At 36.9% G+C, this 23,856-nt stretch overlaps 1 protein-coding gene across 2 annotated transcripts; it reads left to right on the forward strand.

Annotated features, from left to right (window-relative positions):
* Positions 1–8,503: 8,503 nt before the first annotated feature.
* Positions 8,504–23,452, forward strand: Cldn8 (claudin 8). Of its 2 annotated transcripts, none has more exons than XM_042677020.1 (2): positions 8,504–8,517; positions 17,797–19,687. In XM_042677020.1, the coding sequence occupies exon 2, from the start codon at positions 17,807–17,809 to the stop codon at positions 18,482–18,484; it is 678 nt and encodes a 225-aa protein (XP_042532954.1). In that variant the 5' UTR covers positions 8,504–8,517; positions 17,797–17,806; the 3' UTR covers positions 18,485–19,687. The 2 variants fall into 2 exon arrangements, 1 of the variants encoding a protein (XP_042532954.1); XR_006147063.1 differs by lacking the exon at positions 8,504–8,517 and adding an exon at positions 23,442–23,452 and having other exon boundaries at positions 17,650–19,043.
* The last annotated feature ends 404 nt before the right edge of the window (positions 23,453–23,856 follow it).

Genomic DNA, 23,856 nt, shown 5'->3' on the forward strand with positions numbered 1-23,856 from the left:
TAGTGCTCAGGGCTAGTGCTCTACCATTTGAACCACATCTCACTTCTGGCTTTTAGTGGTTAATGTGGATAATTGGAGATAAGATTCTCACAGACTTTCCTGCCTGAGCTGGCTTCAAACCACAATCATCAGATCTCAGACCCTTGAGTAGCTAAGATTATGTATGAGCCACCACTGAGAGGCAGGAAGTTGTAATCTTAACATGGCAATACTATGTTTTGTCTAATAGTAAAGAGCCTAAGAAAAGACACTGCTGGGCTGGGAAGGTGGTTCAGTGTTAGAGCGCTTGCCTTGCATGCATGAGGCCCTGAGTTTCGATTCCTCAGCACCACATACGCAGAAAATAAAAAAGCCGGAAGTGGTGCTATGGCTCAAGTGGTAGTGTGCTAGACTTGAGCTGAAGAGCTGAGGGACAGCGCCCAGGCCCAGAGTTCAGGCCCCACGACCGAACCCCCTCCCCCCCCCCCCAAATAAAGGGCTGGGAAGGTGGCTCAGTGGTAGAGTGCTTGCCTTGCATGCATGAGGCCCTGGGTTCGATTCCTCAGCACCACATAAGCAGAAAAAAAAAAAAAGACACTGCTGACTTCAGCTCCTGGTGTTTGAGTGACTTCAGAGCGTTTTCCTGCAATCCTGCTGTTGTAGCTTACTGGGAGAGATCTGCTTTGTTCAATAAATTCACTTACTGTCCTCTTTGTGGTCCTATAGTAATTACTCTGTTTATCTTAAAATGTATCACATGTGCTGCATTCATTTTCTTTAGACACTCATTAATAGGCCTGTTTCCTCTTGTGGATTTCCACTTCCACAAATATTGGTTAAATTTACTCTATAACCTCCCTCTCTTGTGCCTTGTTTTAATCTATGTTGTCTGCCTCTGACTGCACTTAACATTTCTCTACACATCTTCAATATACCACACTTTAAAATCTGTGTGTGATTCCCACACATGCCCATTTCCAATACTGCTATTTTCAGTAAAAGCTATTTTTTGGAAATGGTCTTGAAAAACAGAACAAAGGAAAGCAGATGTTGCTAGCAATGTTAAATTGTACACCAGGAATCCAAAGGCTATGATTTTTATCAAGTCTATTGTATGATGAAGCTAGGAGCTTGGTGATAGACCTTAGGAATTTATCTACAAGGAAGACAGGTGTGTTTTCACACTCAGGGTTGGATCCACTAGAGTGTGAGTCTTAAAAGCCTCTGCGAGCAGAGATTAATCAGTAACCCTTCAACACTGAGTAGAGGAAAAAAACTTGCAGTCCTGTTCAACAGGAAAACTAAGGGATCTCTCTCTTTCACATCCCAACCAGATCAGCCATCATCTTCCTTATTAGTCTGAATTCATAAGCAACATGTGTAGATCCACTTTGATTGTATCCACAGAAGAATATGTTCAAATACATATACTTTGCTTTTTGCAGCAGTTGAGATGTTGAATGTCTCTGGGTATCTGTGTTTGAAGGTTGGTTCTGGAAGATGTGGGGAAGGCTCCGTCTTCACACTTCCTGGGAAGTGTTTAGGTAATCTGTTATGTGCTCTGAAGGGGATAGTAGACCCCTGATCTCTTCCTCCTTTTTGCTTTCTTTTTTTTGGGTCCGGTCATGGGGCCTGAACTCTGGGCCTGGGCACTGTCCCTCAGCTCTTCAGCTCAAGGCTAGCGCTCTACCACTTGAGCCACAGCGCCACTTCCGGCTTTTTTCTTTTTGCTTATGTGGTGCTGAGGAATCAAACCCAGGGCCTCAGGCATGCAAGGCAAGCGCTTTAACCACTGAGCCACCTTCTCAGCCCCTCCTTTTTGCTTTCTAAAGGCAAAGTGATAGCCAAAATATTCTAGAAAGCACATGAGGCTGGGCTAGAAGGAGTCACCTAGACTTCTTGCCTTCCTCTGTCAGGACTACTGATATTTGCTTCCTGCCGTGTTTTCTCCATGTTTGCCTCACTTCCTTTGTCCTGTTACATACTTGCGATTTCTGTTCTCATAGTCTCTTGTTCTATTCTTCCCATCTCTCCCAATATAGTATCTTTTCTTTCTTTGCTGGATTTTATACTATAACACACAGAGACATATATATATATATTTCTTTATGCATATAAACCTATCTGAAATTTTATTATTTATTTTAATTTATAAATATTTTATTTATGTACTTACTTACTGATAGTCCTGGTGTTTGAACTCAGAGCCTAGACACTACCCTTCAGTTGTTTTCCATCAAGGCTAGAACTCTACCATTTGAGCCACAGCTCCAGTTTTGATTTTGAGTGGTTAATTGGATATCTCATGGACGTTTCTGCCTGGGCTGGCTTCAAACTGTGATCTTCAGATATCCGTTTCCTTAGTAGGTAGGATTGTATGTATGTGCTACCTGAGTCTGGCTTAATTTTTTTCTTTAATTTAGTGAAAATGATTTCACCTAAGACAATGAGCTAAATAGATTCTGTTCCTTTAAGGAAATAGTTTAACTAGATTGCCTTTTCCAATGAACTGAGGTTGAAATTTGAATGTAGCAAAAGAAAAAGACTTTGGAGAAAGAAAGCACTAGTTTGGTGTTTTAACTCTACTGTGTACTTTGTTCTTATGTTTTACATCCAATATGTATTCAGTTCTTGACTTTTGTGAGCTTCACTTCCTCTTCATACTTGATGTAGGTAACAATATCTATCAATCCTTGAAGTGTGTTACAAGAATTCGTCTTGGAATCCTTATTAATCACCTGGCATATTGTAAGTGTCATGTACCATGAGTGCTACCCTTGAGTGATCCTTTATGTCCATTCTATAATGGTTCTTCCATTCACAAATCACTTGGCTTCTCAGCCCCCTTGTTTATTTGACTCAGTGACAAAAGGATGATCATGGTACCTCCCTTTTCATCATATATCCCAGAGCTACAGTAATGATTACAAAAGCCCAAGTGCTGCTTAAGGCAGTTCTTTGGAATTTATGAAGACACCCTAATCTTTCAGTAGGTGGCAGCCTTTTCTCTAGAGTTAGTGTTGATGAATTGTATTCCCATATTATTGGATACAAGTCAAGGCATAATAATACAAAGGAGACGTAAGTTCAGATATTAGGTGAGTCATGTATATTGGAAACCCTCCCATGTGGGTAAATATACACTTTAAGAATGATGCTGACATATCTGGTATTTCAGCGAGTGTGTAGCCAACTAATTCAAATATTTCAAGCTTGTAGTTTTGAAAATAATGTAGGCCTCCATTACTTTGCTGTGAAGAAAGCCAGGAATACATATATGACTTGCAGCCTATTTCATTGTAGTGTGTTCTGCTAATCTCTGTGTTCATCTTGCTCTTAGATCAGCACTCAATGATGATCAAGAAATGAATCGTTTCCGAGAATAATTCTTTACGGAATATACAGATTCTAAATCCATATATTACTTAGAACAAAAACGAGCATAATCTACACTTTTATTGTAGAATAAGAGATTTACTTATATCAGATACACTTCATATTGCAATGTGAATTTTGAAATATTTTAATATTTGTACATTGATGACAATGATTAAAAGGAGTCTTTAAAATTGTTTCCAAGACTGAGTATTTGTTTCTGTAACGGATGACAAATTCCACCATGTGGCAGGTTCATGTATTTTTAATGAGTGGTTAGTTGAAATGCAAGTACTGAGGATTTAATTTAAGGCCTTTCATGTGTTAGGCAAGCACTCTCCCACTTAAAATAGGCCCTAAGTCCTTTTGCTTTTAAATATTTTTTTGTCAGATAGGGTCTTTTGCTTCTTTTGCCTGGAGCTGTCCTGTCATGGAGTCCTTGATCTTCCTACTTTTGCCTCCCACACAGAGCTGGGAGTATAGGTGTAAGCCATTACGGTCATTATTTATCGGACTAATGTCTTCCCAGGATATGACATTTCTTGCACTTGGGACAAGTGTAATTTACACCTACAGTATAATTTAGAGTATAGAAAAATGTATTGCCAATTGAGAGAGAGTCAGACACAGAGTCAGATTTATTCCTAACTAATCTATAGACCTTGCTTAAGGGAAAAGAAAGCCCTGTTGAATAATTAGTTCTATTTGAAATGATACTTTAGGACAGTCACTGTTCTGTGTTCTATTATTTATTCAACATATGCCTATATTTCCTGCTGAAAACTGGAGAGATTCAGCAACTGGATCATTTGGGAATATATCTTGGTATAGCAGAGGAGGACAATGAACTTGTTTACCAGTGTATCACCAGCGGCTAGCCTGACCAACATGTGCTTTTCATTTCTGTTGCCTAAGTACCAGTAGAACCAGGGAAACAAGAGAAACTATGCAATGCATCGACCCAGGTAAATATGGATTTTTATCTCCCCAAGAATGTTTTCAAAACACAATTCATGTTAGGGGAAATTCTAGTTTGACTAAGACTATTTCCTTGTTCTTGGGGTTGTTGATGAGTGAAACAGCAGGGAAAGGGTACTCGCTCACCATTACCCTCCACATGGCAAAAAGTCCATTAGAGAACTTTACCAATACTAGTCAGTCTCCTTTCTCAATTTTCACTGTACTTCAAAAACTGTATGAGTAGCTGATACATAACCAAGGGTTTAAAAAAATCTCCTTTAGAAAAGAGATACACATTTTCTGTGGAAGATTTTCAACTGGTTCTTGGTGGTTTGTGCATAAGTAGATTGCAGGTATGTTACTTAAAGGGAAGTTCTAGAAGCATATATTAACTAGCTCTAAGTACCTTCATCATTCTGTTTGTGCAACATGCAGAACTGAATTGCCACGACCAGGACCACTATTCTGAAGCATTATTATTAGCAATCACAAATGTTTATTTACTTAGTTCTTTTGTCCATGAAGATCTGAACCTTTCCCAGGACCATTAGTTCTTATCGAAAACATTCCAAGGAAGCATGGAGCCGGTCATGGTCTCCTGGTATTAGTGTAGCTTCTGCACCTGTGCCTGGGTGAAGTTCAATGGCCAGTCAGGTAAGGAGTTTTCTTGATGGAAATGAATCCTGAGAGGTCACCGGGACTTGACTCATGGTGGGGAACTAAGCAACCTTGACATCCAAATGTTTCTCAACATCTGTTCTGTTTGGTAACCCCATTGTTGGCAATGCTAAAAACAGGAAGGAAGTTTTGTCTATAAACCCAGGGCATGATCTAGTAGCCCTAGAGTTCAGTCCCATGGGGCTGAAGTAGCTATATTTGGGGGGGGGGGTGAACTTGTGCTCCATTAAAGGAAAAATCGTGATTGTCAGCAGTGTTGTTCTGCGATCCTCTCTGTCCTCTCCAGAGCCCACAGGCACTAGTGTGTAGAACACACTGTGATTTTGGAATGAATGAAGAGTTTCGTACAAGGAGGAAGCGATGCCCCCCAGCAAGCATTCTGCCTTGATTAGCCTGGCAGCACCTGGGAGAGGCACTGTGCCTTCTTCATGCTTTCTTCTTCAGTGCTTTGCCTGCAGTGCCTGTCCTGGGGTCACTGAGCAATCCACTTTTGATGAGTTAATGTAAGGACTATCAGAAAGGCTCCAATGGCACATGACTATAATCCCAGCTACTCAGGAGGTTGAGGATCTGAGGATCACAGTTCAAAGTCAGCCCCCCCCCATCGCTGATAAATTACTCAGAAAATCTGGAAGTGGTGCTGTGGCTCAAGTGGTAGAATGCTAGCCTTGAGCATGAAAAGGCTCAGGGACAATGCCCAGGGCTGGAATTCAAGCCCCAGTTCTGGCAAAAACAAAACAAACAAACAAAAAAAGATAACTAACTGACTTTAAAAGATACTTGAGTGGAATTGTTAATTACTAATTACTGAGATCATTTAAAAGAATAACCTCTCTTTACATAAAAACAATAGATTTGAGATGTTTCCTAGAATTGAACTAATGGATTGATGACATTTTCTATAACAACAGGTTTCTGCCTTAATGGGCTTGTTATAATAATTGGGTTGTCAAATCTAGTTTGAACTTATCATACAGGACTCACCTTCACACAGTGAGACTAAAGGATAATCTTAGGAGAGGATCACAAGGGCTCAATAGCTAAATGCATATAATCATATAAAATGATGCTTACTGAAATGAACTCTAAGAAATGGAAACAAGAGGTTTTTCTGTTACTTTGCTTCTTGAGTTTTTTCCCCCTTTGTCGGTTTTTTTATTTTTATATTTTTTGCTTTGTATGTAAATCTATCTATTTGGAGGAGGGTAATGGAGAGCATAGAAATGGTGGGACAAAGGGTGAACAATTGAACCAGTGGTACTCACTAGACATTATGTCGAAAATGAACTACTCAACTTGCGGCAGAGAGGCAGGAGGAGAAAACTGGGAGAAAATGAGGGGAGAGGTGACACTGTTCAAGAAGAAATGTACTCAGTAGGAAAAAAACAAAGGGTGGGGTAACAATGTTCGACAAGAAATGTACTTACTACCTTGCTCATGTAACTGTAACCCCCCTGTACACCATATTTACAATAAAATAATTTTTAAAGAAATGTACTCATTATCTGACTTATGTAACAGCAACCCCACCTTTACAATAACAACAACAAAAAAAATCTAGAGTCAAAATGTTAAAAGTGCTTAAGCCTATCACCCTAGCTACTTGACATCCAAGATCAAGAGCGCTTCCAAGCTTTCCCTCGCATGGTGATGTTGTCCTGTCATCCCCAGAGACAGCAGAAGCATAGTGAGAGGATCATATCCCCGAGTAGCACAGACATAAAAGCAAGAGCCTATCTTGAATGTTACCAACACACAAAGAGGATGGGGCGTCCTCCTCCTAGCAGATGTATAATCCTGAATCTATTTCCCTGTACTACCACTGCCACAATAGATAACAATAACAATAATAAATAATAATAAGTCTTGTTAATATGTGACTGTCAAACATTGCAGGCATTTAGATGAATGAAGCACAGTTAGGTGTAAAAACAAACACTTGTATGTGAGAACTGAGATAGGAGGCATCAGGTTCAAAGTTGTCTACTACCTATACATAAAATGTTTTCTTCAGAGTGTTTCTTCTTGTAACCTCAGAGTCAACTGTAATTTCTCTGTGGGAGAATGTCCTTTCCTTGATTAAATTCACACTAAGAACGTTTTTGTTTTTGTTTTTTTTGGATGGCAGAATCATAGCTAAAGAGAATTTTCCCATCTCCATATTGAAGAATAGCCCAATTCAATTACAATAGTAAATGGAATGTTTCTGGCATGTGATATCAGATCAGTAAATGTAATTCAAATGGAATCTTGATCTCAAGTGAACAGTAACTTTATTTAAATTTAGATAGATGTTATATGCAAAATTGGACTTTATTTTGTTTACGTTGGTATATTCTCTTGTGTGGGATTCAACTAACAAAACCAAATCTGAAATTCATTTATTTTTGACACCATACCCCATTGGCATCTTCTCCATTCACACATTTGCACTTCCATTACCATTTTAGTGACAGCATTTATCAATATTTTAATAAAAATATACGTAAGGCGGCTTTTTCTGCTTTGTCAGTTCCAAGCATGGTTGCTCAAGACAGCATGAAATTTGAAACAAAATTTGATTGAAAGGTAAGGGACGCATGGGGAATAAGTGGTTAACTCAGGCAAATTTCTAATTAAATAAAATAAGGTTCCTACTTCACCCTTAAGTTAACTTATTTTATGAAAGTAAAATAAGCTACTGATAACAGCTGGCTATTGTATGCTGTCATTCACTTCCTGGAGTGGGAATTTTTTTGCCTTTTTGTTTATCTGTGTGCAGAAATAATCCATAAAGTAAATTAAGAAAAATAGGCAGATACAGTTGAATCTGGTATTTCAGAAGCTTAATGTTTCCAAATGAAACTTCATTCCTGGCAACATTGTTAACTAATAATTATTAACTAATAATTAAAGATAGCTGATGAATACTAAGGTTTTGCAAGATGACAATTAATACCTTAAAAGAAGCAGATCAACAAATCTTTCATTAGTGAAAATATGTGTAAAATATACCCACAAGTTCTTTCAAAAATTTAGACTATAGGGAATGTTTTTGCTAATTGCTGATTGTTTTGATTTTTACTTTTATATTAGTGTGTATAGAGAATAGTCATTATAATTAAAAATATCCTGATATATTAAAATGAGCCGCTTACTACTAGCTCACTGATATTTGATATGATACTTGTAGGTGAATTATTCCAATACTGTTATTCTGAACATTAAAAATGGAAATTTAAATCCTGAGAAGAGAGATACAATAAATGAGAAAATACATGTTGATTTTATAAGGCATACCTAGGAAATTCAAATAGTGCTAAAGCAAAATCTATGGGCTCTTGAGTTTGTTTTTAGCCTTTTAAGAAGGCCTACTAAATGTGTGTAGTTCCATCACAACACATTTAGTAGGCCTTCTTAAAAGGTTAAAAACAAACTCAGGAACTACTAGAACCACAGATAAGTGTCATTATAAGTTGTTCTCTGCTTAGAAAAGACTGAAAAGAGTTACTTAATTTCTGTATAAAGCAGATTTTTTTAATTCCTGTGTGCTAAAATGACTTTAAATTATATAGCTTATTTATTAATCAATTAATTTGTCAAATATTTACGAAGTTCTTGCATTGAACCAGGCAGTATTCTTGCAGTTGGCAAGAAATTAGTGAAGAAATAAAGTCATTTTCCCATAGCACTTGCAAGCTTTTGGGCAAAAACAAATAATAATAATAAATAACAGCAAATAATAATAATTAAAAGCAATATAAAAATAAACAATAGGCACTTTCCTTGGCCATGGAGTCATAGTTACCAAGAGTTACCAAAGCAATGTCAAGAATTCAGGCACAGAGATCCCAACACTGTCTTGTGATATTAGACAAATATTGAAGCTTTCTACATTCTAGGCTCTTGAAAGTACCAGATGCAACACCAAATGGAGCAGAGATAGCACTTACACTCTCCTGGAGCTTTTGGACCCTCTTATCTATAGAATAAAGAAGAATACACTACTTGATCATTTAGATCCATTTGGTTATCCCCTCTTGACCCCAAATGCAAAATCAAGGCATGCATTTTTCTCCATTCAAAATTCTCGACCTGGAAGGAGGTCTAGTGAAGCAGGACCAACCAGTTTGTTAACACAAGAATGAGATAAAGCAATACTGGTCAGTGTGAGAGAACAAAAGTCCAGCTGAAGTAAAATGTTCCAGTAGTCAGTCATACTATCTCGTACAGGTCCCCATAACATGAGACCCCAAGAAGATAGCAGGACCATGGGTTAGAGAAAGAGAAGCAGAAACCTTAGTTTTGAATGAACCAGTGACCAAAGACTTATTTTTCTTTGCTGAATGTGATTTGGTTTCCAGGAGTGGCTATTGATGGGTTATTTGATTCTATTTAACAGACATTCCCAGTGGAGTTGCTTTTTGCAGGATTTAGACAACCTATTAGGTTTATGCAGTTAAGGTTGTTCTTTTTCAAGATGTAAAGAATGCTTTGGCTCATTGATCCAGTGTTTTACCACGAATAGTGCAAGACCAACTGGCTAGATTAGCATCAAACCTATGACCCTAATGTTTTGGCACACAATTACCTCCAGCATTCTATGGATGCTGGTGAACACTGAGAAGAGACAGGACAAAAGAACCAGGCTTCTGCTCTTCATGAGTCTGGAGTCTGTCCAGTTGCTATAATGGAAGATAGGAAAGCACACAGGTGCTATAATAGAAGAGCCTCAACAGGGTTCTTAGAACTTTATCCATCAGATATATGTGTAAAAGACCAAGGGCCCAACCGTTGGTTCTCGTGATTTAATAGATAAATCTATTCTCTTTAAAGCTGTGCAATATTTATTATTATTATTATTATTATTGCTTTTAATGACTTGAGTGAAGAGTTAATTGACCCAAAAGTTCATTCCTCTTTGGTCTCCTCAGTGTTCATATATATAAAATCACCAACAACAGGGCCTGTATCTTCTTCCTCAGTCTATCACAAGACGTAGTATGTATTATACTTGTTGAATGAACGGAAGTGTTCAGAAGATATAAGCTATTTCCTTGAATAATTTTTTTAAGTGCAGAATCTCTGCAAATATTTAAGATGAGAATTTAAATAACTTCTCACTTTCCTCATATTCCTGTGGAAAATGAATTCATCAGTTCAATAATATATTGTAATATTTTCTCTGGTCTTTGATAACTAAAGACCAAGAATGCCATGCACCATTTGTTCGAATAATGGTCTTACTCAGTATGGTCTGAAGTTGGTTTTAAGTAAGACACTTAATGTCTAACCCCATTAAAATTTGCAAACACTGGTAGCCTAAGGCAGACAGAATCTTAATTTGAATTTTAAGTGGAAAGTTAATTGTTTTGTAAATTAATCAGTAACATGGCTTAGGTCTATTTGCCTGCTTAATTACTTTTGCCTGTCCTGTTAACTCTGACTTGACAAGGTAAAGTCATTTCTTACGTTCCCATATTCATTGTTTGCTCATAAGAACTTGTGTGTATGTGTGTGTATGTGTGCTCATGTACATGCCCACTTGTGTTCTTCTCTTTTAATAATAGCTGTCCTGTGATTCTCTTTGAGCACTGGCTTCTTGCTACCATTAATGGAGACATACTTTTAACTCCTTTCACATTACTCAAAATACTATTGAAAATTCACAATATACAGAGCACTATTCTACATAATTACACACTACCAAAGTTATATGCTACAAGAGATATACTGCTCATTGGTTCATGTAATTGGGTATGTGTAGTGTTAGTGCTACAAGATTCTGTGGCTCATAGTCAAGACCTTGTTCAAACTTGTGTTCCATTCAGAATTTTCCCCTCTCCCTGTTAGTTGTGAAGTTATGAGCTAGTTATCAAACTTTATATGGATTTTTTCAGTAAATCTGGCATGATATTACTGTCTAAATAAAAAGTGGTTAAGAATCTTAAAACATGAATAATTAAGATAACATTTAATAATCCTAACTATATAATTGAATAATAATTGAACTAGTCTTTGAATTAGCATAACATTAGGTAATCATATTCAGGATATTACCGTCCATATTTTACTGAATTACCGTGACTTAAACTGGCTGTGAATTACCATGAACTCAAAATGAAAGTATGGAAAGACTCTGTGTGGATATGGTTCGTTATCTGATGTGATTATTTCTGGTAGCACTTATATTTCACTGCCTGGCCAGGGATTCCTATCACAGACACTGGGTTCTCATCACCAAAGCTGTGCAACCCCTTCTATGTTTCAGAAGACTGGAATGTTATGTAAGATTTCTAAAATTTCTAAGATTTGCTTTTCAAGTACATTCAAGAGGTAAATGTGGAAAGCAGTTTAGTGCAATGTAAATGTTTTTTTGTTTGTTTTTGTAGGTTGTGTGGCTTGAACTTTGGGCCTGGGTACTGTCTCTCAACTCTTCAGCTCAAGGCTAGCGCTCTACCACTTGAGCCACAGCGTTCATTGGAGATAAAAGTCTCAGACTGGCTTTGAACCTCTATCCTCAGATCTCAGCCTCCTGAGTAGCTAGGATTACAGTTGTGAGAACCAGCACCCAGCTATGTAAGTGGTTTTTGAGATGGTCTTGCATCAAAGGTAGAAAGAAAAAATTTATGAGTCACTGAAAAGAATAATTCTACTTGACTAATACAGACAAGTTTGGTGTTGTGCCATTGTTATTCACTAGCTCCATATAAAAGATAAAGTTTTCTTCTATACTGAATGAATTAGTTAATGGAAACATCATTTGGCTGCATTCAATTTGATTTAGTGTTTATTTTAGACAACTACATATTTGGTGGTGGTCAGTTAGATATCATGACTTAGGGTATAATTAAAGAATTAACAAGAGGGAAGAAGAGAACCAGACACAATTGGCTCATACCTATAATCCCGGTTTATTCAGGATGGGGAGATTTGGAGAAGTACAATTCTCTGAGCTAGCTCAAGCAGGAAGTTAGAAAGACTCAATTCAACAAACAAGGTGGGTGTCATGGTGTGTGTATAAATTCAGCCATGCAATAGGCATGAAGTAGATGGAATTTAGGACATATTCTGGACAGAACAGGAAAACTTATCTAAAACATAACCTAAAGTTATTTAAGGTGTTGTGGTAAAGGCCTTGGGTACAAATCCCCAGGAATGACATAAAATAAACAAAAAAGTAAATAATATAAATAGAGAGGAGTGCTAAAGAATGGGCGATCACATAAGAAAAGATGCTATGGAAACTAAATAAGCTACAATTCCAGTGTGGACTGTAAAATCTGCTTAGTGTAAACTGTTTTGCAAAGAACATCTACAGATATGTATTTCAGACTTCAGTGAATTAAAAAATATTAACCTGGCAAATTGTTTACAACAAACGTACTGGTCATAGAAAACAATGTTGAAAACTACTTGTTCATTCACTTTGGCCATATGTATCAAATTATAAAGTTCCCTATTTCTAAGTCTAAGAAGGAAAATAGTAAATTCTATAGACAAAATATTTTATGTTTCATTTCTGCAAATTTGCAAGCAAAAGCTAAGTGCTTAAAAGAAAATATACATTCTCTTGAGTTTTAAAGTATTCAATTAATAGGGAATTGACCTCAGTCTTCTAGGAATGTTTTGAATGTAAGGTAAAAGGCTATAAGAAGTGTATGCAATAGAGAATATTTAATATTATGCAAATGCTTTTATAAACAGCAACTAGTATTACATTTGAAATTTTTCCTCAAATCATTATGATTAAAGTATTTCATATTAATTCAGTCCTTATACATTACTCATTAAATGAGCATGAACAAAACACAAAGCACATACATCTTTGACTTATTCCCCTAGGTTTATTGAAGGTACCAAATGTACACACAAACCAGTCTCCTAGAATATATCATGATTCACTACCTACTCAGTTTGAAGAACATAAATTTGAACCATAGTAATGTTATTTAAATAATCATGACTTCCATATTTATTATTCATGTTCAGCACTATTTTTTTATCTTGGACCAAAGAGATATCTTTACTAATGTTGATGAACTCTTGTGACAGTAAGATTAGATATAACTGGATGATGCTATAGACTTCATGCTTGTGGAGTTCCAAACTTCCTACAGTGAAACTCTAATTTCCATTGTGACAATATTTAGTGGTTGAAGTTCTGAGGGGCAATGGCTTAGATGAGATCAGAATATTAGAGCTCCCAAAATGGTATCAAGTGTCTTTAGAAGAAAATAAGAACAGAGCTGCCATATAAAGGTACAGTAAAAAGCCTTCTGTAAATTAGGAAGAGTCCTTTCACCAAACTTCACTCATGCTGGCACTCTAGCCTAAAAGTTTCCCAATCACCAGGAAAGTAGAAATAATTGTCTGCTGTTTTCATTCAGCCAGATTATAGGCAAAGCTTTTATCACAGCAAACTGAACTGTGTAAAATACTAGACAATTCTATAAAAGAAATAGTTTACTTTCTTTTTAAAGAAGAATTGAACACAGATCATAGGGAAGAGGCAAAATTGGAAGACTGTTAGTAGATAGAGCACTTGGAGTATCAAGACTACAAGAGCAGCTGCCCCTGGGGTTGGGAAGGTAGCTCAGTGGTAGAGCGCCTGCCTTGCATGCGGGAGGCCCTGGGTTTGATTCCTCAGCACCACATAAGCAAAAAGAAAAAAGCCGGAAGTGGCACTGTGGCTCAAGTGGTAGAGTGCTAGCCTTGAACTGAAGAGCTGAGGGACAGCGCCCAGGCCCAGAATTCAGGCCTCAAGACCGGACCCAAAAAATAAACAAAAAAAAAGAGCAGCTGCCCATCAACAACAAGCAGGGTGGTGTTTCAAGAAATGCATGAAGCAATACACAATGTTATCTTAGGAAGTAAAAACAAAGAAGTCTATTGATTTGTTCACATGCTTGCTCAGGTCAGACAAGTACAATTCATTAACAGTGAACAATAATTAAAAACAAATAGCATGTGAAAACTGCCAATCAAGAATTGAGAGAGAGAGAGAGAGAGAGAAAACAATATGATAGCTTTGGCAGCCACTCTTGGTCCTCATACTGAAGAGTTGGAGTAAGTTAAAGGCTAGTGTGTATGAAAATAAGTCTGAGCCTGACAAAAACAAGGACAGTCGGAGAGTGACATTGTATGTTATCAGATATGAAGGGAAGCATTTGCATGTGTTATGTAGTTATCAGGGCTGAATTTAATTTAGTAAATTTAATTACTAAACTTAAATGGAGCTTCTTGTTTTGTAGACCAAAGAGAAGGCCCTGAGGGAGAGGAGAGGAGAACATAATGAACATTAATTTCTACCTTGTATACTTGGTAGCATTTTGGTTCTTCACAGTAATGGAAGTGCAATTATAGAGTAATCTGCCTGTGTAGCTCTGTGGTACTAAATAAAAGAATTATAAAAATAAATATTATTGATCTGAATCTCCAATCATCCCTGGAACCTGAATTTTGAAACCAAGTTTATCCTTTCAGTCAGACAGAAAATAGGTAAAAAATGAACTTGAGTTATTTTCTGTGATTTTTTGTCTCTGTCTCTAGCATAGTTGGTATTACTCTTTTTGGTTATTATTTTTCATTTTTCTGACATTTGGGACATAGCTATTTCAAAATATTATGGGGTTAATTGGATTGCTCTCTGACTTCACCTAATGATGTACTACAATTCACACTGTAATTATTCTAATGTAAACAGAGAGTTATTTTTTTTAACCGATCCTAATTTTTCACTAGGAAGATTTCAGTAGCAAAGTACTTTCTATTTTTGCAGGAAGAAAATATTTTTGCATGAATTAAGTTCCCAGGAAATTGCAATGTCTAAGGGAAGAGGGGTTAAATTGTACACCATGCAGTTCCAACAAAGGCCGCAACATTTAGGTACTTCAACATCTGTTTCCATTCTGTTTCCCTATTTTAATGTGGTTGTGCAACAAGATTTAGATAGAACTCTAGGAAATATGTCATATGAGAATTTAGAAGAATGGGCTAATAAATTCTAAGCACGTATGCATTTATTTGTCACTTTCAACCAATTCCGTTCTAATTTTTCACTTATGTCAGCCATTTCCATTTTCTCAGATTGGCAATTAAAGATGAAAACTCTGTTTCAAATTCTACATTTCTTTTCTGAAGTGCCAATGATTTCCAATGATGATACATTTGTATCATCTGCCACAAATCTGTGACAGATAAAACCTGATGAAAGAAAATACTTTCTAGGAGAGGATGTGGACAGAAGGGAACCTTACTGCATTGTTGGTGGGAGTGTAAACTTGTTCAAACACTTTGGAAGTAGTATGGAGGTCCCTCAAAAGACTCCACATAGAGCTCCGCTGTGACCCAGCAATCCCACTTTTGGGCATTTGCCAAGCCACCAGCACAACTATGATTATTGCAACCTTATTTACCATAGCTAAGATGGACCCAACTCAAATGCCCCTCAGTAGATGAATGGATCAAGAAAATGTGATATAGATACACAATGGAATTCTATGCCTCCATCAGAAAGAATGGCATTGCCCATTTGTTAGGAAATGGAAAGACTTGGAAAAAATTATATTAAGTGAAGTAAGCCAGGCCCAAAGAAACATAGGTCCCATGGTTTCCCTTATTTGCAGTTACTAGTATGTGTCTGAGACAAGCAGAAACGGTCAGGTAAGTTGATGTTAGGTGAAATGAACCCCAAGATAAGGACTGAAATGTTTTTTTTCTTTCTTGTGATTGTTTCTAACATATTATAAGATGATTTCCTTATTGCTTTTTATGGTATAACCCCTGTTTTCACTGTATTTGATGTTGGTATAATTTGGGGAGGGGAAGGGAAAAAACAAATTGTTTAAATAGGGACACATGTGGACCCATTGCAACAATGAGATGTACAAGATGTTATGTTGAAAAAAACTTTACAACTTTGGGGGGAGGGGGAGATGGGAAAGGATGGGAAGGGAAACAAAGGAGGAGGCAACAATGCTTGATAAGAAATGTACTCATTTCCTTGCCCATGTAATTGTAACCCCTCTATACGGTATTTTTCACAGTAAAAAAAAAAAAATCTTACCAAAAAAAAAAAAAGAAAATACTTTCTACACAAGGATATGGAGCACCCAGATATTTAGAAGTAGGTGAACAAATAGGGAAATTATTTAACATATGAGATTTAAGTTATTTATTATTTTCAAAATAATAAATGCTAACAACTTATATTACTACACATTTCCTTTTTATAATTTTTAAGAAGATGATTTAATTTGGCATCTCCCATTTTCCTTTATACCATGCTGAATTTTGTGGATTATTTCCTCCAGTAATCTCCATAAACTGTCCAGCCCTTTTTGGACCATTAAACTTTGAAAGTATAATAAAAGAGCAGATCCTTTCAAATTTGGATTCGAGGTAGTACAGGAAAAAAGAGAGGCAGTAAATTTTTAAATCCCATTTTCATATAGAAAAGATAAAAGGAAATTGAAGGCTGGATTGAGGTTTAGAAAGACAGACAAGAGAGCCCAAGATGGTGTCCAGGAGAAATTGCATTAGGTACAGACGTTCATTTTAACATGACTGACGTTACCATTTTTATTTGGAGAATATGTATTAAATTGCTTTGTATTTAGAAAGGTTATATTTTCCTGAAGCTACCGTATTACAGGTGGGAAGACAAACTTGGTTAGCAGGTAAATTGAATTTAATCAATGACTATAGTTGACAACTATACATATATATATACATATGTATATATATATTCTCTAGAGATCCAAGTATTTGCCTAGACTTTTCAACTCTTATACCATCTGCAGAGCACTAGCTTTCAGCCTATTCAGACAAAGCAGTAAGAAAGAACACAGTCCCCAAAGAAGCAAACAAATTACAAAGTTTTAAGTCATTTTAAAAAAAGTGTTGTAGTGCTTGCCACATCTGAAAATCAAGTTTTTGTTTGTTTGTTTGTTTTGTTTTGTTGGTAGGATTTGTTTTTCTCCCTATCAGTGAAGATTTTTAGTAAAATACCAACAAGTCATTTTCCTATCTTACAAGAAAAGAGTGCATATTTGGGGCCAAGGAGGAAAACAACTTCACGTCTTTAATTACGGTAGCCTGATGGTTGTTGCCCCTTTTGGCACAAGCTGTGCACTCATCTCACTCTGGTTGAGCTGGCTTTGAAGTGGGAGACAAATTAAATCAAGCCCGTGTGTCACATGTGTCCCAAGGAATGTGGTTTCCCAACTTTGAACAATCCATCAATCCCTTACTCTCCTTTCACGCTGGCATTTTAACAGACCTTGAGGATTGTAGTTCGGAAGATATTTTATTCTATCCTTTGGACACTGGCAGCTCTTACTTGGAGCATCAGAAATCCCTGCACAGGGGGCTGTCTTCCACGGGGGTTGGCTCATTTCTTGACGATTGTACAAACATTCCTAATTACGCTGAGAGGTAAACACAATAAGGGTGTCTCTTGGAAAAAGGAGAAGTACAAAGAGTGTTTCTATGCACATCCAGCCGTTCCAAGTATCTCTCTTTGGTTTAGACACACCTGAGTTACCCCACCCCCTCTCATTGGCCAAGAAAGTTGTAATACCTGATTTGCAAGTTTACCTGTTGGAGTCAATGAGGTGTGTATGGGGGGGGGGGGGGCAGGGGGTGGAAGCAAGCTCACTAGCCAACACAGGATCTCAAAGCAGTTCTCGCTAGAAAAACCACTGGGTTCTCAGTTGATTAGTACAAAGAAAACCGTTCTCTCCTGAGGCACAGAGACTCTTGCTTCGGAGCAATCCTACCTAACTGGCTCAGGATTCTGGTCTGATTGTAAAAAAAAAAAAGTCAGAGGATAATGGCCTCCTATGCTTTGCAAATCGCTGGGCTGGTGCTCGGGGGCGTGGGCATGGTGGGCACGGTCGCTGTCACCATCATGCCGCAGTGGAGAGTGTCTGCCTTCATCGGAAGCAACATCGTGGTCTTTGAAAACCTCTGGGAAGGGCTGTGGATGAACTGCATGAGACACGCTAACATCCGCATGCAGTGCAAAGTCTACGATTCCCTGCTGGCTCTGACTCCGGACCTCCAGGCATCCCGGGGCCTGATGTGTGCGGCTTCGGTGCTGTCTTTCTTGGCTTTCATGACAGCCATCCTGGGCATGAAGTGCACCCGGTGCACTGGGGAGGACGAGGGGGTGAAGAGTCGCATCCTGCTGACCGCTGGCATCGTGTTCATCATCACGGGCATCGTGGTGCTCATCCCCGTGAGCTGGGTGGCCAACTCCATCATCAGAGACTTCTACAACCCCATCGTGGATGCTGCTCAGAAACGGGAGCTGGGGGAAGCCCTCTACATAGGCTGGACCACGGCGCTGGTCTTGCTGGCCGGAGGGGCACTGTTCTGCTGTGTGTTTTGTTGCACTGAGAAGAAGAGCAGCTACAGGTACTCCGTCCCATCGCACCGCACAACCCCCAAGAGTTTTCATATGGAAAAGAAGTCACCCAGCATCTACTCCAAAAGTCAGTATGTGTAGTTTTGTGCGTGTCTGTGTCTAAGCTTTGCCTATGAAACCGTGCCTGCAGGTCCACTCTTTTCTAAACCCAAATGGGCCCTGGGAACCTTGATTTGCCATTCTTAATTGCCTACCATTAATCACAGGACTGCGCACCATCTAGTTATGATTCTCCAGACTCGTGCAGCCGAATGAGACGTTATGCACCCTGCTTTGATTGTTCTGGGAAAGGGGCTCGTTTGTTTTCTCAAATTGTTCACGCAGCTCTTCCTTTTATCAGCCACTTTAAAACGACATTGCTAAAGACTGTGTTATTTTACAACCACGATTTCTCTCTGTCGTGGCATTATATTTGTAGATGAACATAATGTTTATATCTCAGGCAAATAGAGTTATATAGTTCTATTTAAAGCAAAATACCCATCTATTACACTGTATAAATAGAAACCAGTGGCTGCTTTACTGGGAATAAGATAGAAGAAGTCTGATATTGTTTAAAAACAGCTTGCAGATTTATGTGCTTTTTTTTAATAATGAAGGTTTAAATGAAGGATTTAATCATCAGTGTAAAGGAATCTATGTGGCTGTCTAACTCCCATTTTTCAGCCTAGGAGTTAGAAATCCTAAACTCTTTATGCACTTTCTCAAGGGGACTTTCTTTCCCTGTATATTACAGTTACATTTTTTAAAAAGCAGCTATTTTGTCACAGTTTTTTTTTTTACTTCAAATTGCTTTTTCAACATTATGTTAAAAAGAAAAGGAAAAATATGATCTAAGGAAAAAAATAGCAATTTCAAGAGAGTAAATTTTTTCATCTTAACTTTTGTGGGTGGAGAAGGTAAGATGTATGTTGACATGTAATAATATGATGGGGATGTTTCAATAAGTGTCTGAGGATAGTGTTTGGGATTTTAGCACTATGACTAGCAGGGAAATGTTATATATGCTAGTGTCATTTTCATAACAAGAAAAAAATCAACAACAAAAATGAATTGTACTATGAGAACTGTATTTTCTCCAGTATCCAAGTTATTTGTTTAGCTTTGTCAAAGATAACTTTTCTTACTTTGCATTTATTGAGTTTTAGTGATGTGTATTAATGCTATGTTTATTTTCCTTCCAAATTTGATGTAAATGATAATACAATTTAAAATTTTGAGTGTTTATAGTAAATGTTATTTTCATTGTCTTTTCTATAAATAAATCGTTCCCTTTTATAATTATGTGAGATTCATTCACTGTTTTTTTGTCTGTTTTATTATTTTTCAAAAACTGACAATTTTGGTTCTCCATTTTAAAGATAGAATCTGTGTTCTTTAAAAAATGCAGTGCCAATATTCATTACAGCTGTTAGATTCAATGATGTTTTTAACATTTGGTAAACAGAATTTATATTCTTAAAATTTATTCATTATAAGCATTATGCATTTTAAAATATTTTAATGTAAGTTTCAACCCCTGAGAAATAATATGAATTTAATTCTAGTAGTTAATGTTCTAGAAGAATATCTGATACACCAGGAATTTTCTACTGCTTTATATGATTATACCAGTAAACCATTCAGGATGTGGGTAAAGTCTCTACTTCAATTCATAATGGGGATACTTCAAACCAACTAAAAAAATCAGGAGGAAAAGCAAAGACATCATAACTCATGTTCTTCAGAGAAAGCGGATAGACTTTTTAAAGCAGTTTTTAATTTATAAACTAATCTTTGCGTTTGAAATAAAATCTTTAACAACTAATTTGAAAAGTCTTTTTTTTATTTTTCTAAACCTAAGTGCTAATTCATCCAATGCAAGAGGTCCCCTTTGGGTCAAATATTCATAGCAGCAGAAATGAAACAAAGTTTGAACTGAATTCCTTGGAGAATAAAATTCAGCGGCTCTGTATTCCACAGAATAGCCTAGAATCAACTGCTCTTTTTCCTAGGAAATACCCGTAAGTGTTCCAAAATCAAACAGAAATGGGAATATTGCTAGTTTTTCCTAAGGAATCCCTTCTTGAGTAGGCCTGAAGACTTTCTCAAGCTTTCTACTTTTACCTTCATCTCATCTTATGTATACATGGGTGACAATATCTTTACTTCTTGTGCCAATATCTAAAGAATATTGTCCCTCCAGCTATCCTCCAAACACCTATCTTAATCCTTTGAAAAATGTAAGGGCCAACATGTCCTAATCCATCATCTTTGTCAGAGTATCTTATTGCTTGTAGTGTAAAGTCCAAATGTTTTAACACATACTAACAGTAGAAAATTTTCATCTTACAGTTTCCAAAGCAAATTTTATGAGGTACTCATGTAAGTGTCTGAGTAATATAACATTTATAAGGTTTATGTGCAAAAACTAGACTGACTCACATACCAGAGGCCTTCCTTAGTATCCTGAAAGGGATACACTGAAATTGAGAAATGATTGGGCTGATGTCAAATTATGTACAAAAGCAGGTTTTATAATTTTGTTATATAGAAAAACTATGTTATAAGGCAACATGGGAGAGGAGGGAGAAAAAGGATATAGATTTAAGCTCTTTCCTCTGTCTCATTGGCTTTATGACTTGGAACAGAATACAGAATCTGATACATTTCATTTTCCTCATATATTACCTTCTAATTGTTAAGTAGAGGTAATATGATATAAAAATCAAAGATATTGTATGCTAAGGAATTTAGAAGCCCTAAACATTTTGTTCAAGGACTGATAAATGTAATACATAAAGAGAACCAGCTTTGGAGAGAGCCAAATGAAGGAATTATCTTAAACCCACAGTGTGTTAACACTGTAGACTTAGGAGTAGTCTTTTCTCAGCCTCTCTTAGACTTAAACCCCTCTTTTGCAAAATGAACTTAATATTATTGTTACAAAAAGAAATCATGGAAGCTATAAGGCAACAACTTCATGTTAGAGTCAAAAAATGCTGAATTGTTTCTCTTTATAATATGCTTCCTTAAAAATTCCATGGAGTTGTATGTGGAATGTTTCCATAAGTGAACTAAGGAAAACAGTGGAATAAAATATCGAAATGACAAACTTCTCATCGCTTATTTATTGTACATCTTACCAGTGCATTATTTTAGGATTATGTGACCCTCAGAAGTGGGTTTTCTATTGAATGAAGGGGAATAACACATCTACCTGCAGAGTTAAACAAGAATCTGATGTGGGGTTTTAAGACCAGGGGACAGATGTAAAATGGAAACAGGCTTTTAGCCTGATTTTGTTAATTCTTGAGTCCAAGTGAGGAGTCAGTACTTTTTAGCAAAAAGTTTTATTATGATAGCTATAACATCATAGTTTATATCCAAAATAAAAACATTAATATGTACATATATTTTTTGTGATATTTAGATACGGCTTTATTATATACCTTAAGAGTACCTTTCAACCGAGCCTGGTGGTACATACCTGGACTCACAATTATTCAGATAACAAAAGCCAGGAGTGTTAAATGTTTGAGACTAGGCTGAGCCAGTGTTATTGAGGCCGTATCTCACAAAATACAAACAAAAGGTCTAGAGGCAAGGCCTCTGAGTGACAGTGTGATTACCTAGCACTTACTCAGTACTAGATATTTTTCCATTTGTTTTTCTATTCCATTTGCCAAACCTAATTTCTACCACCATTTATAGCACTGGAAAGATCCTAGTTTGTTCCAACGTTCTGGATGAATTTCAAATAAGCGAAGAGCTTGTTTAAATAAGTGATATTCATGCACAGTGCTTGGCACTTGACTCACTGGCAAGTCAAAATAGCAGTAAGCCTCAGTATGTGGAAGCTTGGATTAGAAAGTACTTACAAAGAAATGCGAGGAATAGCTTCTGACCAGCATTTAGTTCCACATGGGAAGAGTGTGTGTGTGTCCTTCATACTTTCTATAATGCTTTAACCTCATTAAAAATTCATGTTTTAGATGTACTTATTAGCATCTCAATGATAGTTGGAGGATACAGGGGTCCAGACAGAACCAGAAAGTTAGCTATATATGAATCTAATCTCTGCCACTGAGAATTGTGGGATCTCAGACAAGTGAAACTTCACACTGTTTATGCTTTATGAAGTCTCTATCTGTTCAATAGGAATGGCAACAGTGCCTGAATTCTAGAACTGTTCTAAGGACTGGAAAAGCTAGTGTACAGACAGTTCTTACCACAATATATGACATATAATGAATTATGTAGCAGTCTTTTTATGATATTTGCTTTTACAACAAAAAATAAAGCATTGAGATTTCATTTCACTTTACGCAGAATGGGTGTCATCAAGAATTGCAACAACACTAAATGCTGGGGAGAATATACTGTTGGTGGAAATGGATATTAGTTCAACCACTATCGAAGTCAGCATGGACGTTTATCAAAAAAATTGAAAATAGAACTACCCTATGACCCAGCAACACCACTCATAAGCATTTATCTGAATGAATGCAAATCAGGATATTGTTTTGGTGCCAGTACTGGGCTTGAACTCAGGGCCTGGCTGTTTTCCTTTAGCTTTTTTGCTAAAGCATGCTTTAGCTTTTCACCTGAGCAACAGCTCTACTTCTGACTTATTCTCTTGGTTAATTGAAGAAAATTGTCTTATGGACTTTTCTGCTCAGGCTGGCTTGGATTACAATGTGAGTCACGGGTGCCCAACTTTTTCAGTGTTGTTTCAATTTGCATTTCCTTTATGGCCAATGATGTTGAGAATCTCTTAACTCATTTGTTTACCATACATATGACTACTTTGAAAAGTACATCTTTAGATTCTTTTTCCATTTATTAATTGGGTTGTTGATTCTTGGGAGAGAATATGCATATTCATGTTGTTAGCTCCTTGTTAGATGTATAGATGTCAAGAAAATTTCCTCCCATTTTTTTCAAGTTGCATTTCTAGCCTCCTGACTATATCCTTTGTGCAGAAGTATTTTAGCTTGATAGAATCCCATTTGTCAATCTTCACTTCTATTTACTGAGCAATTGGAGTTATATTCAGGAAGTGATTTTTCTATACCAGTAATTTCTAGTGTTTTTTTTTCCTATTTTTTTCAAGGCTGATTTTAAGGTCACTGCTCCATTTTGAATTGTTATTGGTGGTATATGTTGAGAGCTAAGGTTCCAGTTCCAGTCTTTCACATGTAAATAACCAGTTCTCCCAGCACAATTCATTAAAGAATATATTTTTTTCTCCAATGTATATGTTGAGTTGCTTTGTAAAATAGTCAGTGGGCTGCAGGAACATAGATTTATTTCTGGTTCTTCTATAGTGTATTTGATTGGCCTTCAGATCTGTTTTTGTGCCAGTACCAACATGATTTTGTTATGATGGCTTTAGATAGAATTTAAATTCAGGTATTGTGATGCATCCAGCCTTCTGCGTGTGTGTGTTTTTAATTTTTCCCTCTCTCTCA

The sequence above is a fragment of the Dipodomys spectabilis genome, unplaced genomic scaffold, assembly GCF_019054845.1.
Source record: "Dipodomys spectabilis isolate Male_0828 unplaced genomic scaffold, ASM1905484v1 ptg000032l, whole genome shotgun sequence".
NCBI lineage: Eukaryota > Metazoa > Chordata > Mammalia > Rodentia > Heteromyidae > Dipodomys > Dipodomys spectabilis.